Source organism: Ptychodera flava, chromosome 22 (genome assembly GCF_041260155.1).
Source record: "Ptychodera flava strain L36383 chromosome 22, AS_Pfla_20210202, whole genome shotgun sequence".
Lineage (NCBI taxonomy): Eukaryota > Metazoa > Hemichordata > Enteropneusta > Ptychoderidae > Ptychodera > Ptychodera flava.
Genome location: NC_091949.1, coordinates 15,595,663 through 15,615,374, shown reverse-complemented (window position 1 = coordinate 15,615,374; position 19,712 = coordinate 15,595,663). Strand labels below are relative to the sequence as shown.

Here is a 19,712-nt window from a genome sequence, read left to right as displayed (position 1 = left end):
CTACCGTCTCAGTATTTGGTGTATAGGTAGATGTAGGGTTTGAGATGTGAATTTGTTCAAATGAACACATCAGTGTCAAAAATGTGGAAATGAGGTAAGAAAAAGCGAAATTCTGAAACAGGCTTGACACAGGCTTACTCCACTGACTTGAGTCATTTCCTGTCATTGTTTATGAACTGTTACATATTACCGTAACAGACCTGCTCAAACCATAGACAGTAGAGGGGAGGAAGACCGTCAATAGAGGGGAGGAAGACCGTCAGTAGAGGGGAGGAAGACTGTCTATGGTCAAACTAAGGGGGGCAAGCTGCCTTTCTGCTATGCATGTTGCTAAAGTTGACCTCCAGTACCTAAAGTTTCAGACCTTAATGACTTTTGTCATTCTTGTTTTTCTGGTTTAAATATTTCTTGTTGTTTTTCTGGTTGTACTGTGCAGAAATCATTGTCATAACATCAACGTAGAATTTTCCTGCACTGAACAGATAGAAACAACATACATTGTTGATCTTTGGGGCGTACTGGTATGTACCAATTCTGATCAAATTTGAGCGACACCGTATAATTGCGGTATTTTTAACAATACCGGTACATTTCTCTAGGTGGGATAGGAAGACCGTCAAATTATCAGTGCCTTAAATAAAACTTCACTCAAATGAGACATGAAGTCTCAGGCGGTCGACTGCATTTTCAATGTGACCGATTTCTACGAGTAAAACGCAAGCTTACAAAAGCCAAAATAAAGTAGTAGGTTACACAGAAATTTCATACCAGAGATGCCTAAAAAGTTGAAAAGATGCACTAGTTTTGCTAGTTTCATGAACAAACATAACTTTCTGTCATGAAAATGATTACATTTCTGTTGAACGTTTTCATTAGCTCACTATCTCAAAGAGATAAATAGGTTTACTGGGTCCAAGTTTACAGACCACCCACAATGAGCCATCTCACTGATCCAACAGACCAGTTTAGTAAAATGTTTCTAATTTGTTTGTAAAATGTAAACACACGTATGCGGGAGTAGTAAAAGTAAGTTTTGATGACTTCTTGATATATTCTTCTTGACACATGATTCCAGAGCCCAGCAAATACAATAGTTGATTCATTACCTTTGAGTGTTGCTTAATCTCAGTGAAGGCCTCTTACAATTTACCTTTCAGAACCTGGTAAACATAGTCCCTCACTATGAACCCAATGTCAAGCTGTCCAACATTTACAAGGGTGTGGAGAATGGTCAGAAATTACCCTCATCAGTGTCAAGCAATGGTAAGTTACCAATAAGGAACTCAAGTTTAAGATACACTTGTGAATATGGTAATATGAACACAGCTTCAGTGTTAAGTTGTAATTGTGAGATGAGTATCATTTCAGGTTTGCTCAGGAAGGGAGACTTGATGTTGTGCACGATTCCAAAACTTTTGTCTGTGTTCCTAATATATTCAACAGCACCCAGATCTACTGCGCTTTCGCCATCCAGATTCTGGTAGCAGTACCATTAAGGCTATCTTCAATATCGGATATATCATTTGAAATTGTGCTTGGTTGTAAATCTACAGACAATGAAAGACAATGTGTTTATTATATATTCCTGTAGATGTGAAATATATATCACCAATTATTCAATATCACTCTAGTTGTAACTTGTTGCTTTGTTTACTGCACAGGTACTTTGCCACCATCTTTCAGCAAGAGCAGAGGTGCCAAGAGGAAGGCCCTTGACAGTAGTGCTTCAGGCACCGTCTCCAAGAAGACTAGAGGGTATTAAATCTTTCAATTTTCACATGGTCGTTAATAACAGAGCTTTTATCGTTAGACAATCCAGTCAGACCTTTCTTGTACTTGTATTTCATCAAGCTAAGCACTCCACAAGAAGAGTACCCATTATGTACCAAAAAATGTTCATTTGAGCCAACAACCTGAATTTCAATTTGTATATGGCCTATATAGGTACAGAATGGAAACTTCCTTGTTCATTAACATGTTTACCGTGCAACATGTTAAAGCCAAGGCTAGAAAGAGTGCTATGTGTTCCAAAATGACCTATTTCTGTGAATATGCTACAAAGTTACACACAATCACTACACCACAATAATCAAAAAATACATTTAGAACACTGAAAATCTGTCTTACATACCAATATAAGTATGTTCTTGGTCTTGGGATATTTTTACCAAAGGGAAAAATACATCAGAAATATAACAAATTACCAAAAACGCTGATTTTCACAGCTGAGTTATGACAGAATGCATTCCAAATAACTTCACATACTTTATAATTATTCTACAGTGATATCAGCTCATCTCAGAGGCTGCCATCACATGGATATCCATTGGAACATCCGTTCAACAAGGATGGGTACCGGTATATCCTGACAGAGACTGATCCACATGCACCTGCCGCTGCCTTTGATCTGGATCAGTGGGCTGGTAAACCAATCCCTGCACACCTCTACAGAACAGCTCTCTCATCAGAAGTCCTCCTGGCCCTGCATGATAGAGGTAAGCAAATGCTATCATCAGTTATAATGGTTCTACAACAATTCCTACCAGAGCCTGCACCCACCAAACACCAACCCTAACTCCAGCTGCAACTTATGGATGGGAAATGTCCTTTCTGCCACCATCAAGACAACATTTCTGAGGGCTACACCCTTTCACTGTCAAATTTGGTAACATCCTTTTAGCTTCTGTGATAATGGTGAATCTCTAATGAAAAACAAGATTGAAATAGTCACCCAAGTTCTAACCTCTGTGACAGAAATTCTCTGTGATACTGTTAATACGTCACCACAAAGTCATTTATGTGCGCCAACAGTAGTTGGTTTATCAATTTCCAGTTGTTTTAGGAAACACTTCAGTTTCCAAACATTTTCATCTTTGAAGAATACCATTTACTGGTATCAGCACAGCAGTTGTAATGTACTGTTTATTCATAGAGTGAGGTCAGATAGAGTCACAAGCTTTCAGATCTTCACTTTCCTAATAAGTTTTATAGAGTTAGAAATAGGCCCCTGTGGCTAATGCTGTCGTTGTTCTTGATTCATGTCTGGGGTGGAATCCTTTTAAAGAAAAAAGAAAAGTGTTGGCTACAAAAAATATCACATCTAGCTACAGTCGAGAAGTCAATAGATCAATGTCGTTGCCAAAAACATTTTTGCCTGAATCAACAATTTAACATATTTAGCAAACATCCTTTACTTACAGTCATCAAGTTCGCATCATCATGTGAACATGTGCATCAAAAATATCATATCTATGTTTGATTCTGTACATGGATTGCAAGTGATAGTAGTAGCAGTAAAAGTATAAAGTGTTTGAATACCAGAATTGTTGTTAAATGTGACAAATGGTTTCTTAATGTTCATGTACAGCTCCCCAGTTGAAGATATCTGAGGATCGTCTGGCTGTGACGGGCGACAAGGGTTATTGCATGGTGAGGGCGACACACGGCGTATCAAGAGGAGCATGGTACTGGGAGGCCACCATTGAAGAAATGCCAGCAGAAAGTGCAACAAGGATAGGATGGGCTCAGAGTCTTGGTGAGATATCCTATCAAGTTCTAGTATGCATAGGAAATTCTTTGAAGTAAGTCTGTTTGACCAAACAACTGGCTTGAATAAGCATCCTGGATGTGTGGGTATCTGGTATTTCTAAACTTGGTTGTACAGAGAGCTATACACAAAACTCTTGTGATTATTTGAAGGGTAGGCTGATGTAGTTTGAAAAGCAAAAAATATTTCTTCTGATACTGCTCTGTGACTACATCATCGTTGATTGTATCCATTCCATCCATCTTTTGATCGCTAGGAAACTTGCAAGCTCCCCTAGGCTATGATAAATTTGGTTACTCCTGGCGAAGTATGAAAGGCACCAAGTTTCATCAGAGCAGGGGTTGCCACTTCAGTGATGACTACGGCCTGGGTGATACGTTGGGATTCTTAATCGTCCTTCCAGACACACTGGACCCTGTGAAATTGCTTCCAGCTACCTGCAAAGATAAGGTATAGTTACACCGTCAAAATGCTGTGCCTTCAATTAGGGATTGACCATTAGACCATGGGATATGGCTGGTCAAGAATGAGAGAAAAATCTTGGCAAAAATTGCGAAAACACATTTTGACGACATGCTGCTGTTTGGAATAGTACTCCAATGACATTCTGTCAAAATATGTTTGCCATGAGAAATTCTAAAAAATGTTTTCAAATCTTTGAATGCAAAAAATATGCAAGTTTTGATTCTTACCATTATCTCCAAAAATCAAATGGTCATTTCTCGGACTGATTTGCAATATTATGTTTTTCACAAAATGGTCAAATTGCACAGTGTTATACATATTTGTAGAAGTAGACAGAAAAATACCATGAAATGATTGGGTAATTGTTCAAAGGAAATAATAAAATACTCATGTTTTTATTTAATTATATGATATATCAGCCATGTAATTAGTCCCCACGGACACCGTCCGGGGGGACTTATAGGTTTGGTCATGTCCGTGCGTGTGTGCGTCCGTGCGTGCGTCCGTCTGTGCGTCTGTGCATCCGTGCGTCCGTCCGTTCACGCAGATATCTCAGACATGCTCAGGTCAATTTCTTTCAAACTTTGCACAAGGATAGTACCCTACCCCACACAGATGCACGTCGATTTGTTTCACAATGCGATCAAATTTGGCCGTGTTAGAGGACTTTTTAGTTTTCACCTCCATAGACTCCCATGTATAAGGCAGTCCATAGACTCCCATGTATAAGGCAGTCCATAGACTCCCATGTTTAAGGCAGTCCATAGACTCCCATGTATAAGGAAGTCCATAGACTCCCATGTATAAGGCAGTCTCCATAGACTCCCATGTATAAGGCAGTCCATAGACTCCCATGTATAAGGCAGTCCATAGACTCCCATGTATAAGGCCAAGAAAAATAAAAATTTAGTTTCTCATCGTATTCATATTGCAAAAAGGATGCAGTGACACAGTTTTTAGTCCCCACGGATGAAGTCCAGGGGGCTTATAGATTGGGTCATGTCCGTCCGTGAGTCCATCCGTGAGTCCATCCGTTCACGCAGATATCTCAGATATTTTGACAAAATGTCACGTGACCTTGGTGACCTTTGACCTCAAATATATATATTTGTCCATAACTCAGTAACCACAAGTGCTACACCCTTCATATATGGTATGATGGGACAGCTTATGACACCACATATTGTACCTCATTAATTATGTGCATATCTAATTTTGAGCGAGCCAATAGAGCTAGGGGTCTGATTTTTGGTATATAGGGATGACTTAGCAATATTATTTTTTTTTGAAATGTCACGTGACCTCAGTGACCTTTGACCTCAAATATACATATTTGTCCATAACTCAGTAACCACAAGTGCTACACCCTTCATGTATGGTATGATGGGACAGCTTATGACGCCACATATTGTACCTCATTAATTATGCACTTATCTAATTTTGAGCAAGCCAATAGAGCTAGGGGTCTGATTTTTGGTATATAGGGATAACTTAGCACTACATTTTTTTTGACAAAATGTCACATGACCTCGGTGACCTTTGACTTCAAACTCAGTAAACACAAGTGCTACACCCTTCATGTATGGTATGATGGGACACTTTATGACGCCATATATTGTACCTCATTAATTATGTGCATATCTAATTTTGAGCGGACCAATAGAGCTAGAGGTCTGATTTTTGGTATATAGGGATAACTTAGCACTACAATTTTTTTGACAAAATGTCATGTGACCTTGGTGACCTTTGACCTAAAATATACATATTTGTCCATAACTCAGTAAACACAAGTGCTACACCCTTCATGTATGGTATGATGGGACACTTTATGACGCCACATATTGTACCTCATTAATTATGCACATATCTAATTTTTAGTGAGCCAATAGAGCTAGAGGTCTGATTATTGGTATATAGGGATAACCATAGACCCTCGAGAAAAACGGGACAGGCAACTGCGATAGAGAACAAAGGGTCTATGGGATTAGCAGCTTGCGATCTATCTTGGAATAATTAAGAGGTGTTAATGGGTCGGGGACGGAATGAAGCTGGACCCGATCGACTGCACAACATCCTGTTCATAGACACGTGCATGCGGGTATACGGTAATAATGTTTTCGGATTACAAGTTATTTCGGATTACCCGCAAGTCCATTTTTAGAAATAAAAGTGTTACAACTATTTTGAGAAGAATTCGTCAAAAGGGTTTTAAAGTACTTTTTACATATTGATAGCGAGATTCGATGCAACTAGAAGTCTGCAGGGAGTCAGTATGTTGCTGTAAAGTGACAAAGTTTCGAATAGAAATCCGAAACACATACCGCTGCAGTTCCAGACTTGACAGCAGTTGACATCACAGAGTTGTTTACATTCCGCAATTGTCCGTGTATCTCCGAATTTTCCCTCGTTTTTGCAGTTTTTTAACCGTCGGAATATTTTCTGTGCGAGGAGTGCTCCATGATTCGGTAAAGTATGTATGTTAACTACTGAAATGTTGTTGTTTGAAAACTGTGAACGGCCAAATTTACGAGGACAGCGTTCAGCTTTGTGTAAATGCATGTCTACCTTACCGCTTCTGACTCCATCAACCGATGGATAGTCCCGATTTATCGCGAAGTTTCTCCTGACAGCGAAAGTCAGTGTTACAAATGTATTTTCTAGTACTTTGCGAATGTAAACATGTGTAGCTTATCCGAACTTTGCTGTTTCTTTAGGCTAAAACAGTGCCAAAATGTTAGAGGTCATGTATTTGAGCTCCCATGGAGTAGTCATTTTTTGTGTTCCCTGATTTTCGTCAAATGTTGCCTGACAGATGAAATAAAGGTCAGATTTTCGTTTCGCAGGACTAGGGAAGTGTAAACCTGTCTAACTTGTAAATGTTTGTTGTTATCGGATATTTTTATGGTAGGGAATGTAAACTTATATTGTCGATATCTAGCAAGAGTTTTCTGTAGCGTCTATGGCTAAATGTTCACTGTTTTTTGGGTCTGGTTTTTTCCCGTTGGCTTCGGCTTGAATCCAAAATGTGATCTTCATCGTTACCAGAACATTCACCATGACTAGTATCAAAAACCCTCAAAATTCTCTGTGTCATTACTCGGAACGTGCCATGCAAGAGCAAAGTGTACATATTCAGAACGTCAGTTTGATCGTTAATGAGATTCAGTGTTAAGTACGAAGTATTGTTGTCGGGGACCGCTTGGCAAATAAACTTTAATGTATTCCAAGATAGATGGCACAAAGAAACCTCAGCAGTTGCCTGTCCCGTTTTTCTCGAGAGTCTATGGGATAACTTAGCAATACAATTTTTTTGACAAAATGTCACGTGACCTCGGTGACCTTTGACCTCAAATATACATATTTGTCCATAACTCAGTAACCACAAGTGCTACACCCTTCATATATGGTATGATGGGACAGCTTATGACGCCACATATTGTACCTCATTAATTATGCGCATATCTAATTTTGAGCGAGCCAATAGAGCTAGAGGTCTGATTTTTGGTATATAGGGATAACTTAGCAATACAATTTTTTTTACAAAATGTCACATGACCTCGGTGACCTTTGACCTCAAATATACATATTTGTCCATAACTCAGTAACCACAAGTGGTACACCCTTCATATATGGTATGATGGGAGACCTTATGATGCTTCATACTTTACCTCATTAATTATGCGTATATCTAATTCTTAGCAAACCCATAGAGCTAGAGGTCTGATTTTTAGCTCCCATATAATATGCATATGTATATATGCAAATGGGAGGTATTCATATAAGGTGGAAAAATGTCGTCTGTATGTATGTATGTATGTATGTATGTATGTATGTATGTATGTCCGTCCACATCAAAAACTCCTAAACCGTAGCACCTACTGTCTTAGTATTTGGTGTACAGGTGCACCTAGGGGTGGAGATGTGAATTTGTTCAAATGAACATGTCAGTGCCAAAAATATGCAAATGGGGGGGGAAAAGGAAAAATCCTGCAAATGGCTAAAACTCAGTAAGCAGTGGTCAGATTTGGTTGAAACTTGGTATGCAGATTTCTTTAGGTATTCTAAAGTATGTGTGCAAAAATTGGGATGAAATTTGCATGTTTGTATTTTTAGCGTATTTTTCAGTTTTTAGTCAAAAAATCTTGTTCTCTGAAATCGCTCGTCTGATTGCTATGAAACTTCATATTCATGTTCCTCAGAATGACTTCAGTCATGCTTGTGCAAATTGTATCGATATTGTCATATTTGTAATTTTGGGGCAATTTTCCCAATTTTTGATAAAAAAATTTTATCCAAAAACTACTCATTTGATAGCTTTGATATTTGGTATACAGGTATCTAAGATTAATCCCAATATAATGTATTGAAGGTATGTTGAAACTGGCAATTTTTTTTTTATTTTGGGGGCAATTTTTGCTTTTTTTGGTCAAAAATTTTTCTCCTAAAACTTGTGATCTGGTAGCTTTGATATCTTGTGTACAGGTTCCTAGGCTTTATGTTAATGAGATATATTAAAATTAGGATGAAATCTGCAATTTTGTATTTTGGGGGGCAATTTTTCTCATTTTTGGTCAAAAAATTTGTTTCTCAAAATTTACCAGTCTGATTGCTTTGATATTTAGTAAACCGGTTGTTAGGGTTTTGTTAATAAGATATATTGAAATTAAGTTGAAATCCGGAATTTTGAATTTTTGGGGCAACTTTGCGAAACTGTCAGTTTTACTTGGATATCTTTCATTTTGTATTTTAAGATTTTTTGGGGTAATTTTATACCTACTGGAACTAAGAGTATATAATGTGGTGATTTAGTAAGCATTTGATATGGTAAACTGTATTTGGTGTTGAAATGCAGTAAAAAAATCCTGGCAGATTTTGACACAATTCCAAACAAATGCCAATAAAAAAATCAGCCAGAGAAGGTTTGACAAAAAGAAAAGGTGGGAGAGTGGGGGAAAAAAAGAATGTACAATGGATCGGATAAAAAAGATAATGTACCTCATCGATCTTCCAGACACCATCCCTTATCAAATGGTCCACCCCGATGTATTTGTGTGCGTAATTAACCATGCAGTGTATTTTTATAGATGTCACGTTAGGTAAGGATTTGAAAGGAATAGTCAAGTTCACCACAGTTTAACTTTATCTCTTGTGTCATCATCCTTGTGTACTTGGTTAAGTTTGTAAGTTGTTCCAGATGTGGATGCACCAGCTGTTCTGCAAGAAAACAATGTTTACTTTTCCCTGTATAGGGTTTTCTGAGTAGATTTGATGTTGAAATTTCTCCATGTATCTGGTGCATGGGCAAAGTGTAAACATTGGTTGCATGTTATGTATTACAGTCCATGTCAAATATTGTAAATGAAAAATCAAGAACAGTTTACTGTGTGCTTGTAAAAGATAACATATTTGTCAATACATAAACTGCCTTGCAGATTGATTGTCTTAAAGATTATCACAGAAGTAGAAAAGGAAAAGAAACTAATCAAATTGCTGTAACATATTCACTCTCAGTGCCTGTATAGGCCTATACAGTCCGGGTTATGTCCATATAGAGGATAGTAGGGAAGAGCCAATGGCGTACCGTATATGTAATGAAATTAAGGCAAGAACCAATCACGTACTGTATATTTACAAGGGTCAAAGGTTACGTTGGTTCACTTCGTTCAGATCGCGATATGACCTGACAGATCCACCGATCGAGTGAGACTGTTGGCTACCCGGAAGTATCTTAGCTCCAGTCGATTGGCGACGTTCTACCGTGTTAAAAATTATAAGATTTCTTCAGGAATAGTTTTCTGAGTTTCTTAACCCTTGACCATATTCGACAAAGAGTTATTGGACATTTTTCGTTCTCTTTTCCAGCTTTTGGTTAACTTCTCGGCGATTGATCCGGCGCGCGTTTTTCTGAGCGAAGGGTCAATCGTACCGGGCAACGCATGGTGATCGAAAAAATCGTGCTCCATCGTGCTCCGATGACCGACTAAAAAAGGTGACCCATCTTTGCAAAGCTTGGAAAATTCTCCATACTGCAGATGGCAAGGTTAAATTGAAATTTGACCAAAAATAGGCGATATTTGGCGACAAATAACTTACTGTAGATTTACAAGGGTCAAATGCTGATTTCTAGGAGCCGTACCCGGCCAGGAAATCCATCCAAATAAGTAATTTTCAATGTACTAACCACTTGTGTCGGTCACCATCTCGGCCGCACTGAACATTGTGCGTAATGTCTACATCTAAAAACTACCCAGTGCTAAAAATAAAGGGCGAAATCAAGCCGAAAAGTTCCAAACTCGTTGCAAGTACGAGCCAAGGTTTGCAAGGTTAATATTCATGACGTTGGCGGCGGCAGGTTCGCTGATTGGTCAATCGTAATATCCTCTCTATGGACATAACCCGGACTGCTATACTTAACTATTTTATCATTACATTCAGCTGTTTGTTATATCTTTATCACTCTCCATGGCCAAGGCACACTTGAGGTCAATGTCATCACTCTGTGCCAGTCTGTGTATGTCAGTCTGTCTGTACATGTATGTCCATGTTTCATACAATTGTTAACTTGTTTTGATAACTATATGGGAGCGAACAGTGATGTTGTCACTATTTTTTGTATATAGGGATAACTATAGGATAGAAATTTTTGACCAAATGTCATGTGACCTCTATGACCTTTGACCTGAAGTATACGTTTATGTAGATAAATACGTAACCACAAATGCTATGTCCTTTACATTTAGTAGTTTGGAGACGTTATGACAACACACGCTTTACCTCATTAATTATGCACACATCTAATTCTGGGCAAGGGAATAGAGCTAGAGGTCTGATTTTTGGCATATAGGGATTAATTAGCAATACAATTTTTTTCAAAGTGTCACATGATCTTATGACCATTTGACCTTGATTATACATATATATGCATAACTCAGTAACCACAACTTCTATACCCTCCTTAAGATGTCACATCTTGTACCTCATTATTATGCGCATATGTATTTCTTGGCTGGCCGATACAGCTAGAGGTCTGATCTTTTTTCCCGATTTAGAACCATAACTTAGACATGCCTCATGTGTTTCAAATTGGGAACAACGACATAGACCAATGTGCCCATAGATCTCAACATATACACTCCAGTGATACTTCTTAATGACCACATTTCCCTGCCCCATCAAGACTAATACTCCTATTACAAGTGGGGACTATGTCATTGACAATGACTTGTTAATTATATGGTCACAGTTTTTAGAAATTACAACATTTCACGTCATTATCTCTGTAGTCCTTGATCCAAGATAAATCAATAATCGCCATTGACATTGAGTTAATCTCTCTGGGTTTATCCACTCAAACAATGCTCACAATACACTTTGCATAAGTAGTTTCTGATTATGTTGTGCTTTTGGCATGAAATGTCATTGTGGACACTACAGTAATACCACACAAATTTGTAATCATCAACTTGGTTTCAATAATGCTATTAAGTAACACGCATAAATTTGCAGTTGGAATTTAGAAGTGACTTACACATTTAAAAATTTGCTGGGAAAAGTTGTTTATGTTTCAAGCATCATACAAATAAAGTGAAATAAAGTGAGCATGAATGCTTTTTGCCTCATATACAACTCACACAATTTATCTTTTGCAGGCTTTAATTAAATTTAAAAGTCATCTTTACTTTGAAGTTAAGGATTTTGTTCAAGAAACAGAAAAGGGTTTACAGCAAACAGACAAGAGTAAGGTGAGTGCTTCACCCTTTTATAGCTGAATTTGGATCCACTTCTATAGTGTTGTATTGCTTTTAAGGATAATGACATCCTGAATGTAGCATTCAGGATGAGTGGATTTTGCAAGGATGCATGGATCACAACCTTCGACCACTGAGTAGATTTTATTACTCCAAATCATATCCTGGAGGATTTCATATCATTTAAGCCATTGGAATCAACCAATTTCATCGAGTGCTTGACTCAGAATGGTTAGACAGAATATAATCCATGCTGAATCAAATTAATTATATCTACTTTAGTGGGATAGCAATACTGAGGTGGTATCAACTTTTATATGATCAATATTCACTGTTAACTCACTGCTGTAGTAAGTGTATATTAACATTACCAGGAGCTTTTGGCAAGACGACTTCTTACCCTCACTTTACCATACATTGAATGTACGTACATTCAGTGTATATCCAATCTTTATGACATGAAGTAATTTATGTGTTCTGTGTTCAATGACAGGGCAATCTTTATTTTCAGGTAATGTTTTTCAAGAATGGCGTCTGCCAGGGAGTGGCATATGAAAACGTCTTTGAGGGAACCTACTATCCTTCCATATCACTGTACAAAAATGCAACGGTATGTAGATTTCGGCTAAACCATGATCAAGTGTGTGAGCTCAAAGTAGTGTAACTTGAGGGGAGAGAGACAGAGACATCCATACACGTCCATCACACAGACGGGTAGGCAGACAGACAGCATTACGACATACAGAAAATGACAGACAAGGAGACTGACAAAAAAGAGGCAGGTTTAAAAAGTGAGATATAAGGGAAAGGTTTGAATGCCTACTTTAAAATGTATGCATAATATATCAAATTTGTTTTGCAACCTGATCCAATACAGCCAACTGATACTGTTTCCTTATATTTGACAGGTATCAGTAAACTTTGGCCCAGAGTTCAAGTATCCCCCTAAAGAGGTCTCTGTTGACTATCAACCTATACAGAACACTGCAGCTCAGGCAATGGTGGAACACACCCTGGCTGACATACTCTACCACGTAGAACATGAACAGGACTATATTGATGCAGCAACTGCTGCTGCTAGCTATTTTTAAACAAGCCAAGAACACTGCCTAGCCAGTAATTTTTATTTAATCGTACCCTATACGCACACTGGTGCTTGCCGTTTATTTTGAAAATGAAGATAATGCATGCATCTGGGCCATGAATATTCTCCATTGATAATAAGTCATGACCAGTTGTTTTACTAGTCCCAATGGACAAAGTCCAGTTGACTTATATAATTTGTCGTATCCATGCGTGTGTGCGTGTCTGTGTCCGTCCATTCACGCAAATTTCTAAGAGATGCCTGAAGCGATTTCTTTCAAACTTGGTATAAGGATAACTGCCAGTGTCATACATATGTACGTTGATTTGTTTTATGATACAATCCAATATGACCATCATTTCCATCAACGGTTTCCAAATTCAGTAACCAAATAGGGACTGTGTCATTGACAATGACTTGTTTAGTCAAAGAATGCACATCAGTACACTTTCATAGATGAAAATGTTTATTTTTTGAAATCAACAGATGGAAAAATGTCATGTGAGTAATTTTATTTCTCAGAAAATGGGAAATTGAACTACCATTTGATAAAAAAGTTGCTGAAACTGCTACTATTTGAATGACAGCAAAATTTGTATTTGTTTTTAAGTGTCAACAAAATTAATACGTACAAATGGAAGTCCATTATTTCAAGAACTCCTTATTTGGCAAATACAGCCCTGATATACATTTATATTGCGAAACAATAAATTCAATGTCAGTTCCTCCATAACACTATTGACAGGGCTTATTGAAAGTACATAATATACACATGATACTGACATCAACTTGAAAGATGTGCCTCAGGGACAGAAATTTGGACTCTCAAAATTTACGAATTTTCTACCACTTGTAGGGGCCCAGTATGAAGCTCATGGAGTAGTAACTAAACTTTCTACCTGATTATTTTTGTGAAAATCCAAATTTTTAATTTTACTCCGTAGAGATTGCACAGAGATGGCAGCCATGTTGAATTTCAAATTTCGGTATGTTCAATTTGATTTGTTTCCAAAGTTGCATGGTGACCCCAGATTTTTACTCTTGATTTTGAAAGAAGGTGATTTAAAGTTGCCTTGAGGAAAGTTTTAGCAAAAGCTTATATCTTTCAATTTTTTAGGCGCGTACTACCTTAAAATAAACGTGAGTGGCTTGCTAAATACCATCTCAAAACAAAAATTAGATTCACTGCAATTCTCTTCGTCCTTTTCATTGCCAAATATTAATCATGTGAATGTGTATATTCAGCATTTTGTCTTAATTTTGTTACTGGTTTTTGACCTAGTGAATTTGCCTAGATTAGCACAGTTGAGCCACCATTTTAACTGTTTTCCTCACTTCCCTGCAATGGAATGTTCCATCAACCCTGATGTAGCATTTGGAAGAGGCCAGATCTGCCAAATTGCAGGGTTTTTATAGCTGTTTTTTTCACAAATTCCTTCTGAGTAGTTTCAACACAGGGACGTAACATTTTCAGTCTTCCATTCAGTTCAGATTTGTAAATATTAGTAAAATAATTGTCAATTATTGTCAATTGTCTGCATTGTCCTTCGTTCAGAGTAGATTAATTGCGGAAAAATGTTGGCAAATTAGATGTAATTTAAAATTATTAATATAGTGGTATGAATATGTCATAATCATGTCTAGCTTTCATTTTCCTCAACCAAGCATTAAAATTTTCTCATATGTTATCGTTTATTGTATTTCAGTTTCTAAAGTCCTGTAAACCTTTCTCAGAAATGATGCTGTTTTTAGAGAGAGGATTTTTAAAGCCTCTTATCCTAAAATTCTTGCCCGTAAAAGTGAATAATGACTCAGTCTTGTTTTCTATGTTAAAACAAATTACGAAGCAAAAAAAAGTAAAAAGTTTGCAAAATGAGATGGGTACACTTAACGTATTTCCTTCACCAGTGTCTCCTTGCCTGAAACTATCAAGGGTATGCAGGTGTGGCTACAGGTACTCATTTGAAATAGCGCCACCAACGGCCAATTTCTCATGGCTAACAGTATGTGTAGTACAAATTCTCCAAGTTTCTTTTGCCGATGGAGTTAAATTAATTGCAAGTTATGTGTGAAAATATCAGATCTAGCCAAATACTGTAGGGCTATCACATCAATGTAGTCTAGTGGATGAGAGCTGCTGATCAAAACATATCAATGAAGGGATTTTTGTACAAAGTATAAGCTTTACACCAAATTTTATGCACATAGAAATCTTGTTGTCATTCAAGTATAAGTGTACCATTACAAATTGGTTTCCATGTATTGTCAAGTCATTGTCAAGTTCACATACTGATTTCGAACTATCCAATCACGATTATCATCTGAAATTTGCCTCCAAGAAATTGCTCAATCATGATTGATGATGCTTTCATAAAGGCTGAAATACGGAAAATGCCTTTTCTACTCATTGATTTGCATCAAAGACACCCTGATTGCAGTCCTCCCAACCTTTCTTACAATAACAGAAAGTTAGGCAAGTAACAGTATTTTCAGTGTTGTTTCACAGTGTAATCTTAAAAATCACTCGTATCTCAGGAACTTTTTGTTTGTGTTTGATACACAGTAAGATTGAACTGTGTACTTTTCAGAAATACAAATCCTGTATATGTTTTTCAGTATTAAATCCCTGATCATCTACTTCTGCTCATATATTCACACCAAGGTTAATTTCGTCAAAAACCACAGAGATTACTTATAAACTGCTGAACAAAGTAAATGTCCCGTCAACCCAGCTTTTTACAATTTATGCTATGATCATCTGAAATGTAATATTTCTCTCATATTCAAAGCCTATACATGACAAATTCATGTACATCAGCATTGTTTTGCGACCTAATCCATTACAGCCAACTGATACTGTTGAATGATGTGTTTGTCTTCATTCCTGTTTTGATTACAGTTTTTTGTCAATCTCAGCATATTCTAGTGTGTGTCATGTTCTATGCATCAACATTCTACTCGTAGATAGTAATATTGTTGTATTTTATTTTCAGACATTCGCTCATGTATAAACCCCAAAACATAGAATCAATCTTGGAATTTTGTATGCTAGCATTACTAATATCTCTGATATATGCATTCATGTTGTTGATAAGTTCATGTACGTCTGAACCCCATCTATTTTGGACAACATATAGTATGTTTGTAGACCCTGTACAGTTTTAAAACACATGGTCTTCCTCAATGTTGTATTGGTCACAGTGCATGGATTGTAACCAATTTCAACACGAGTGCGAGTGGAAAATCAAATGAAGACTTTAGAAACACTGGCTTAGACAACCTTCTTGGATGAAATGACACTATTTTTTTGTACAAAATGGAAAACACAGTTGCTGCATTCAGAGTTACAAAGCTTTGTTGAAGAGTGTGCCCTGGTCAATGGTGGAAACTGGTGATCTTATGGCACCTTATAATAAGTTGTCAGTAATGTCGCAGTAAAAAATGTGTCACTTCTACAAAATGAAAGAAAAAAATTAAAACAATTTTATCACCAACTGAATTACTTAGTAATTTCGTATGTTCAGGGATGTGACCGTTACTTGGTAGGTTCTTCATTGCTTGTGAAAAATTGTCTGAAAAGGTTTGGGAAAATCATTAAAAAACTCAGCCTTTCTGCCGCTCATGTGACTTGAAACTGAAAAAGTGTTGAATTATATTCTAAATAAAGCTTGTGAACCTTGCCAATGAAGAAAAAAATGTTCAATCTTTGCATATGGAAAACAGCACTTCTTCATGGTGGCTCATTGTTCCAAAGATCCAAACATCTATCTTCAATAGATATATTGCATACACTTCCCTTTATGTGCTGATAGCGTGCCCTGCTATTATAAATTTAATGAATGAAAACTGTAAAGATCGTTGTGGAGCAACAAGAAATGTGTGTGATTGTGAGTAACCTCGATGTAAATTTAAATAAATATCGAATGATTTCGTCCAATAATTTGATACATAAGAAACTGCAATCTGTGAATGAAATTTGCAATAACGCAAAGTTGTCGCAAAAATTTCCTGTATGATCATACTACATTATGACATACCTGTACATGCTGCATGTGATCAGATAATAATACCATAACTCAAAGGTGTTTGATATACAACTTTATCCCAATTATCAAAGTATTAGATATTCTTCCATTAGGAGGTGTTGATGCCAATTGGAATAGTATCTTTAGAGAGGCATTATATAGGAAAAAATCCTAATATAGCAATCTTATTCAGTGTAATGAGTATTTATTTCAGTGAAAATTGTCATATTCTGATGTGGCTTTAACGTAAAAATAAATTTATTCCCAAAGTTTGAGAATTTAATGTTCAACTTGAACCTATGAAATTTTGTAAAGAAAAATACATGCGAGAGCACAATATTGTTAACAAGAACACTTCAAGTTAACTTGCCCGTCAAAATATATTTATCATTATTGCATGTTGTATTAATGAGAACATTTTTCATGATATCATCACTGTTTGTCACTGTAGCATTTTGGGAAAAAATTAGGCCTGAAAAATGGGTCTCCACATAATCATTTGGTATTGTATACGACATGGCTGGTTTTTATCAGCCAGAATTTTTATGTATTGTATGTACCTTCACAAAGAAACCTATGCTGTCAAAGCCTGTCATTCCTTTTCTGTTATTAAGGATAAATTGCCCATGTATGTCCAGATTATACCTAGCACATGTACACTTGACAGTTTCTAGTATTCCTTCAAAATAATAACAGTGTTCGCGGTGACTTTTTTCTCCTCGCGTACGGCATACGCATTAGTCTGCTAAAATTGCGTAATGGCTGGATTTGAGTGCGTAATTTCACTTCCGCATTCGATTGATGAAAAAACTGACTGCAAAATACAATGTGCCGTTGAATAAACCTACACTACATATTCGGATTGTACGATGTAACATTATTTTAATGAAAACAGTTTAACGAACAACTTGAACAATGTTGAAACGTAACAGCGAAGGGTATACATGCGACCGTCAAAACACATCGGGCAACCCAAAAGTTAGAGTTATGGCAGCTTATCCAGACGGTTTCTGGACGTTTCGGCACCAAGTCGTTTCGGCCCAAGACGTTTCGGCCTTCCAATTTCAGGCCCCAAGTCGTTTCGGCACCGCAACCAAAGACGTTTCGGCACCGCTGAAGGCTACCTGTGGGAACTAGTGCTGGAGCGTAATGTTACAAATCAAAGCACTAAAAAGTATAGTGTCAACTAACATTCACGTACATGCTTTAATCTTTGTGAGAACATGGGAAGAGACCGTAAGAAAAAACTTCATATCATTTTCAGATCTGTGACACAAGTTTATCGATATCAATAGCCGCCGACACGGCAAAAGTTTGAAAGCGGTGACGAAACAGCACGGCAAAATTCACACAAAATGCACATAAAGTACTGGTCAGAACGCAAAGGTCACGCTTACGAATATGACGGATCAGTCAATTACTAAATAGTTTGAAAAAATCGAAACACAGATGCCGAAACGTCTTTTGTTGCGGTGCCGAAGTGACTTGGCCGGAAATTGAGAGGCCGAAACGACTTGGGCCCAAACGACTTGGTGCCTGAACGACCAGTTACCATCCAGACACTTCTGCAGTGTTCAAAATTTATCGGGATTCCGACGAGCTCTACCGATGAATCATTTTTTTCACGGACTCGTAGAGCAAAGTCGAAAGAAAACAGATTTGTCTGCTTCGACGCCATGCTGCATGTGTGCTTGATCAAAATTTGGGAACAGCGAGACGTGATGATCGTGCACGGTTGGCATTTATATAATTTGTCGCAACATTTCTGTCAATCACTCACTTTCAGAAACTATCGCTCTCCTGAAAATTAGCAACGTAATTCATAGGCATAGCTGACATGATAACGTGCCTAACGTGATAACGTGTGGACTACGATGCCGATTTTTCAGACAACGACCGGAGAATCCGAAACTTTCCACACAAAATGAGTGATTGACAGAAATGTGTTGCAACAAATTTCGCCTGGTTGTCGCCTAAGCTCAGTCGTGGGGAGTGCTTCCGATGTTATCCTTTGCGTATAGAAAACGCATAACGATGAAAAAAATGCGTAGAGAGTCAATTTCAATGCGTAAATACGCACGATTTTTGCGTAAACGCGAACTCTGTAATACTTTGTAATTTTAATTACAATTCATTATCAGACATTGGACTGAAAAACACTAACTTTCTGACATATTAATAAAATAAAAATACATGGTTATAATTCAATACATGAAAAAACATCAGGAGCTATGACAGGTTGGAAAATAAAAAAGTATTCCTTCAGACCAATACTTTAATTACAATCATCAGACCCTGATGCATTGGACTGAACACTAGCTTTCTGACGTGTTTTAAAAAAAAACTACAAATACATTGTTGTAATCCAATATATGAACAAATATTCGGAGCTATTAAATGTTGGAGACTAGACATTTGTGCTAAATGTCTGTGTTTGAAGGTCAATCATGAGTTTTATAGGGCCAAATGTGGCTTCAAACCATCTTTCAGTTATCAGTAAAACTTTATAAACGTTCCAGTAAATATTCAAGCTTAAAAGAAACTTAGTAGTGCCAAATCATGGTCCCTCAAAATGATTATTTGAAATAATGGTAAACGAATTAATTTTTACTGGTAATAGTCAATTTCCTAAGAACCGGGGATAGGAATGATTAGTACGGTACGACCACAGGCGTTCTGTTGACTGGGTAGTTTGTAAAAGTGTAGTTTATGCTATGTTCCGATGTTATGTTCTGTTCCGTAGCCTTATCCGTAGCATAAACTACACTTTTTCAAACTACCCAGTCAACAGAGCGCCTGTGGGTACGACAGTCACGGAGATGCGTTTGGTAGATATATATGAT

General features: G+C 37.2%; 1 protein-coding gene across 1 annotated transcript in view; it reads left to right on the top strand.

Annotated features, from left to right (window-relative positions):
- LOC139122789 (set1/Ash2 histone methyltransferase complex subunit ASH2-like) overlaps positions 1 to 16,343 on the top strand; it is a 30,116-nt gene extending 13,773 nt beyond the window's left edge. Inside the window, exons 7-14 of the mRNA XM_070688515.1 lie at positions 1,158 to 1,263; positions 1,662 to 1,755; positions 2,284 to 2,495; positions 3,368 to 3,535; positions 3,804 to 3,997; positions 11,662 to 11,754; positions 12,272 to 12,370; positions 12,669 to 16,343. Coding sequence (XP_070544616.1) covers positions 1,158 to 1,263; positions 1,662 to 1,755; positions 2,284 to 2,495; positions 3,368 to 3,535; positions 3,804 to 3,997; positions 11,662 to 11,754; positions 12,272 to 12,370; positions 12,669 to 12,851 — 1,149 coding nt within the window. The 3' untranslated portion in view covers positions 12,852 to 16,343. The remainder of the gene's footprint in view (positions 1 to 1,157; positions 1,264 to 1,661; positions 1,756 to 2,283; positions 2,496 to 3,367; positions 3,536 to 3,803; positions 3,998 to 11,661; positions 11,755 to 12,271; positions 12,371 to 12,668) is intronic.
- The last annotated feature ends 3,369 nt before the right edge of the window (positions 16,344 to 19,712 follow it).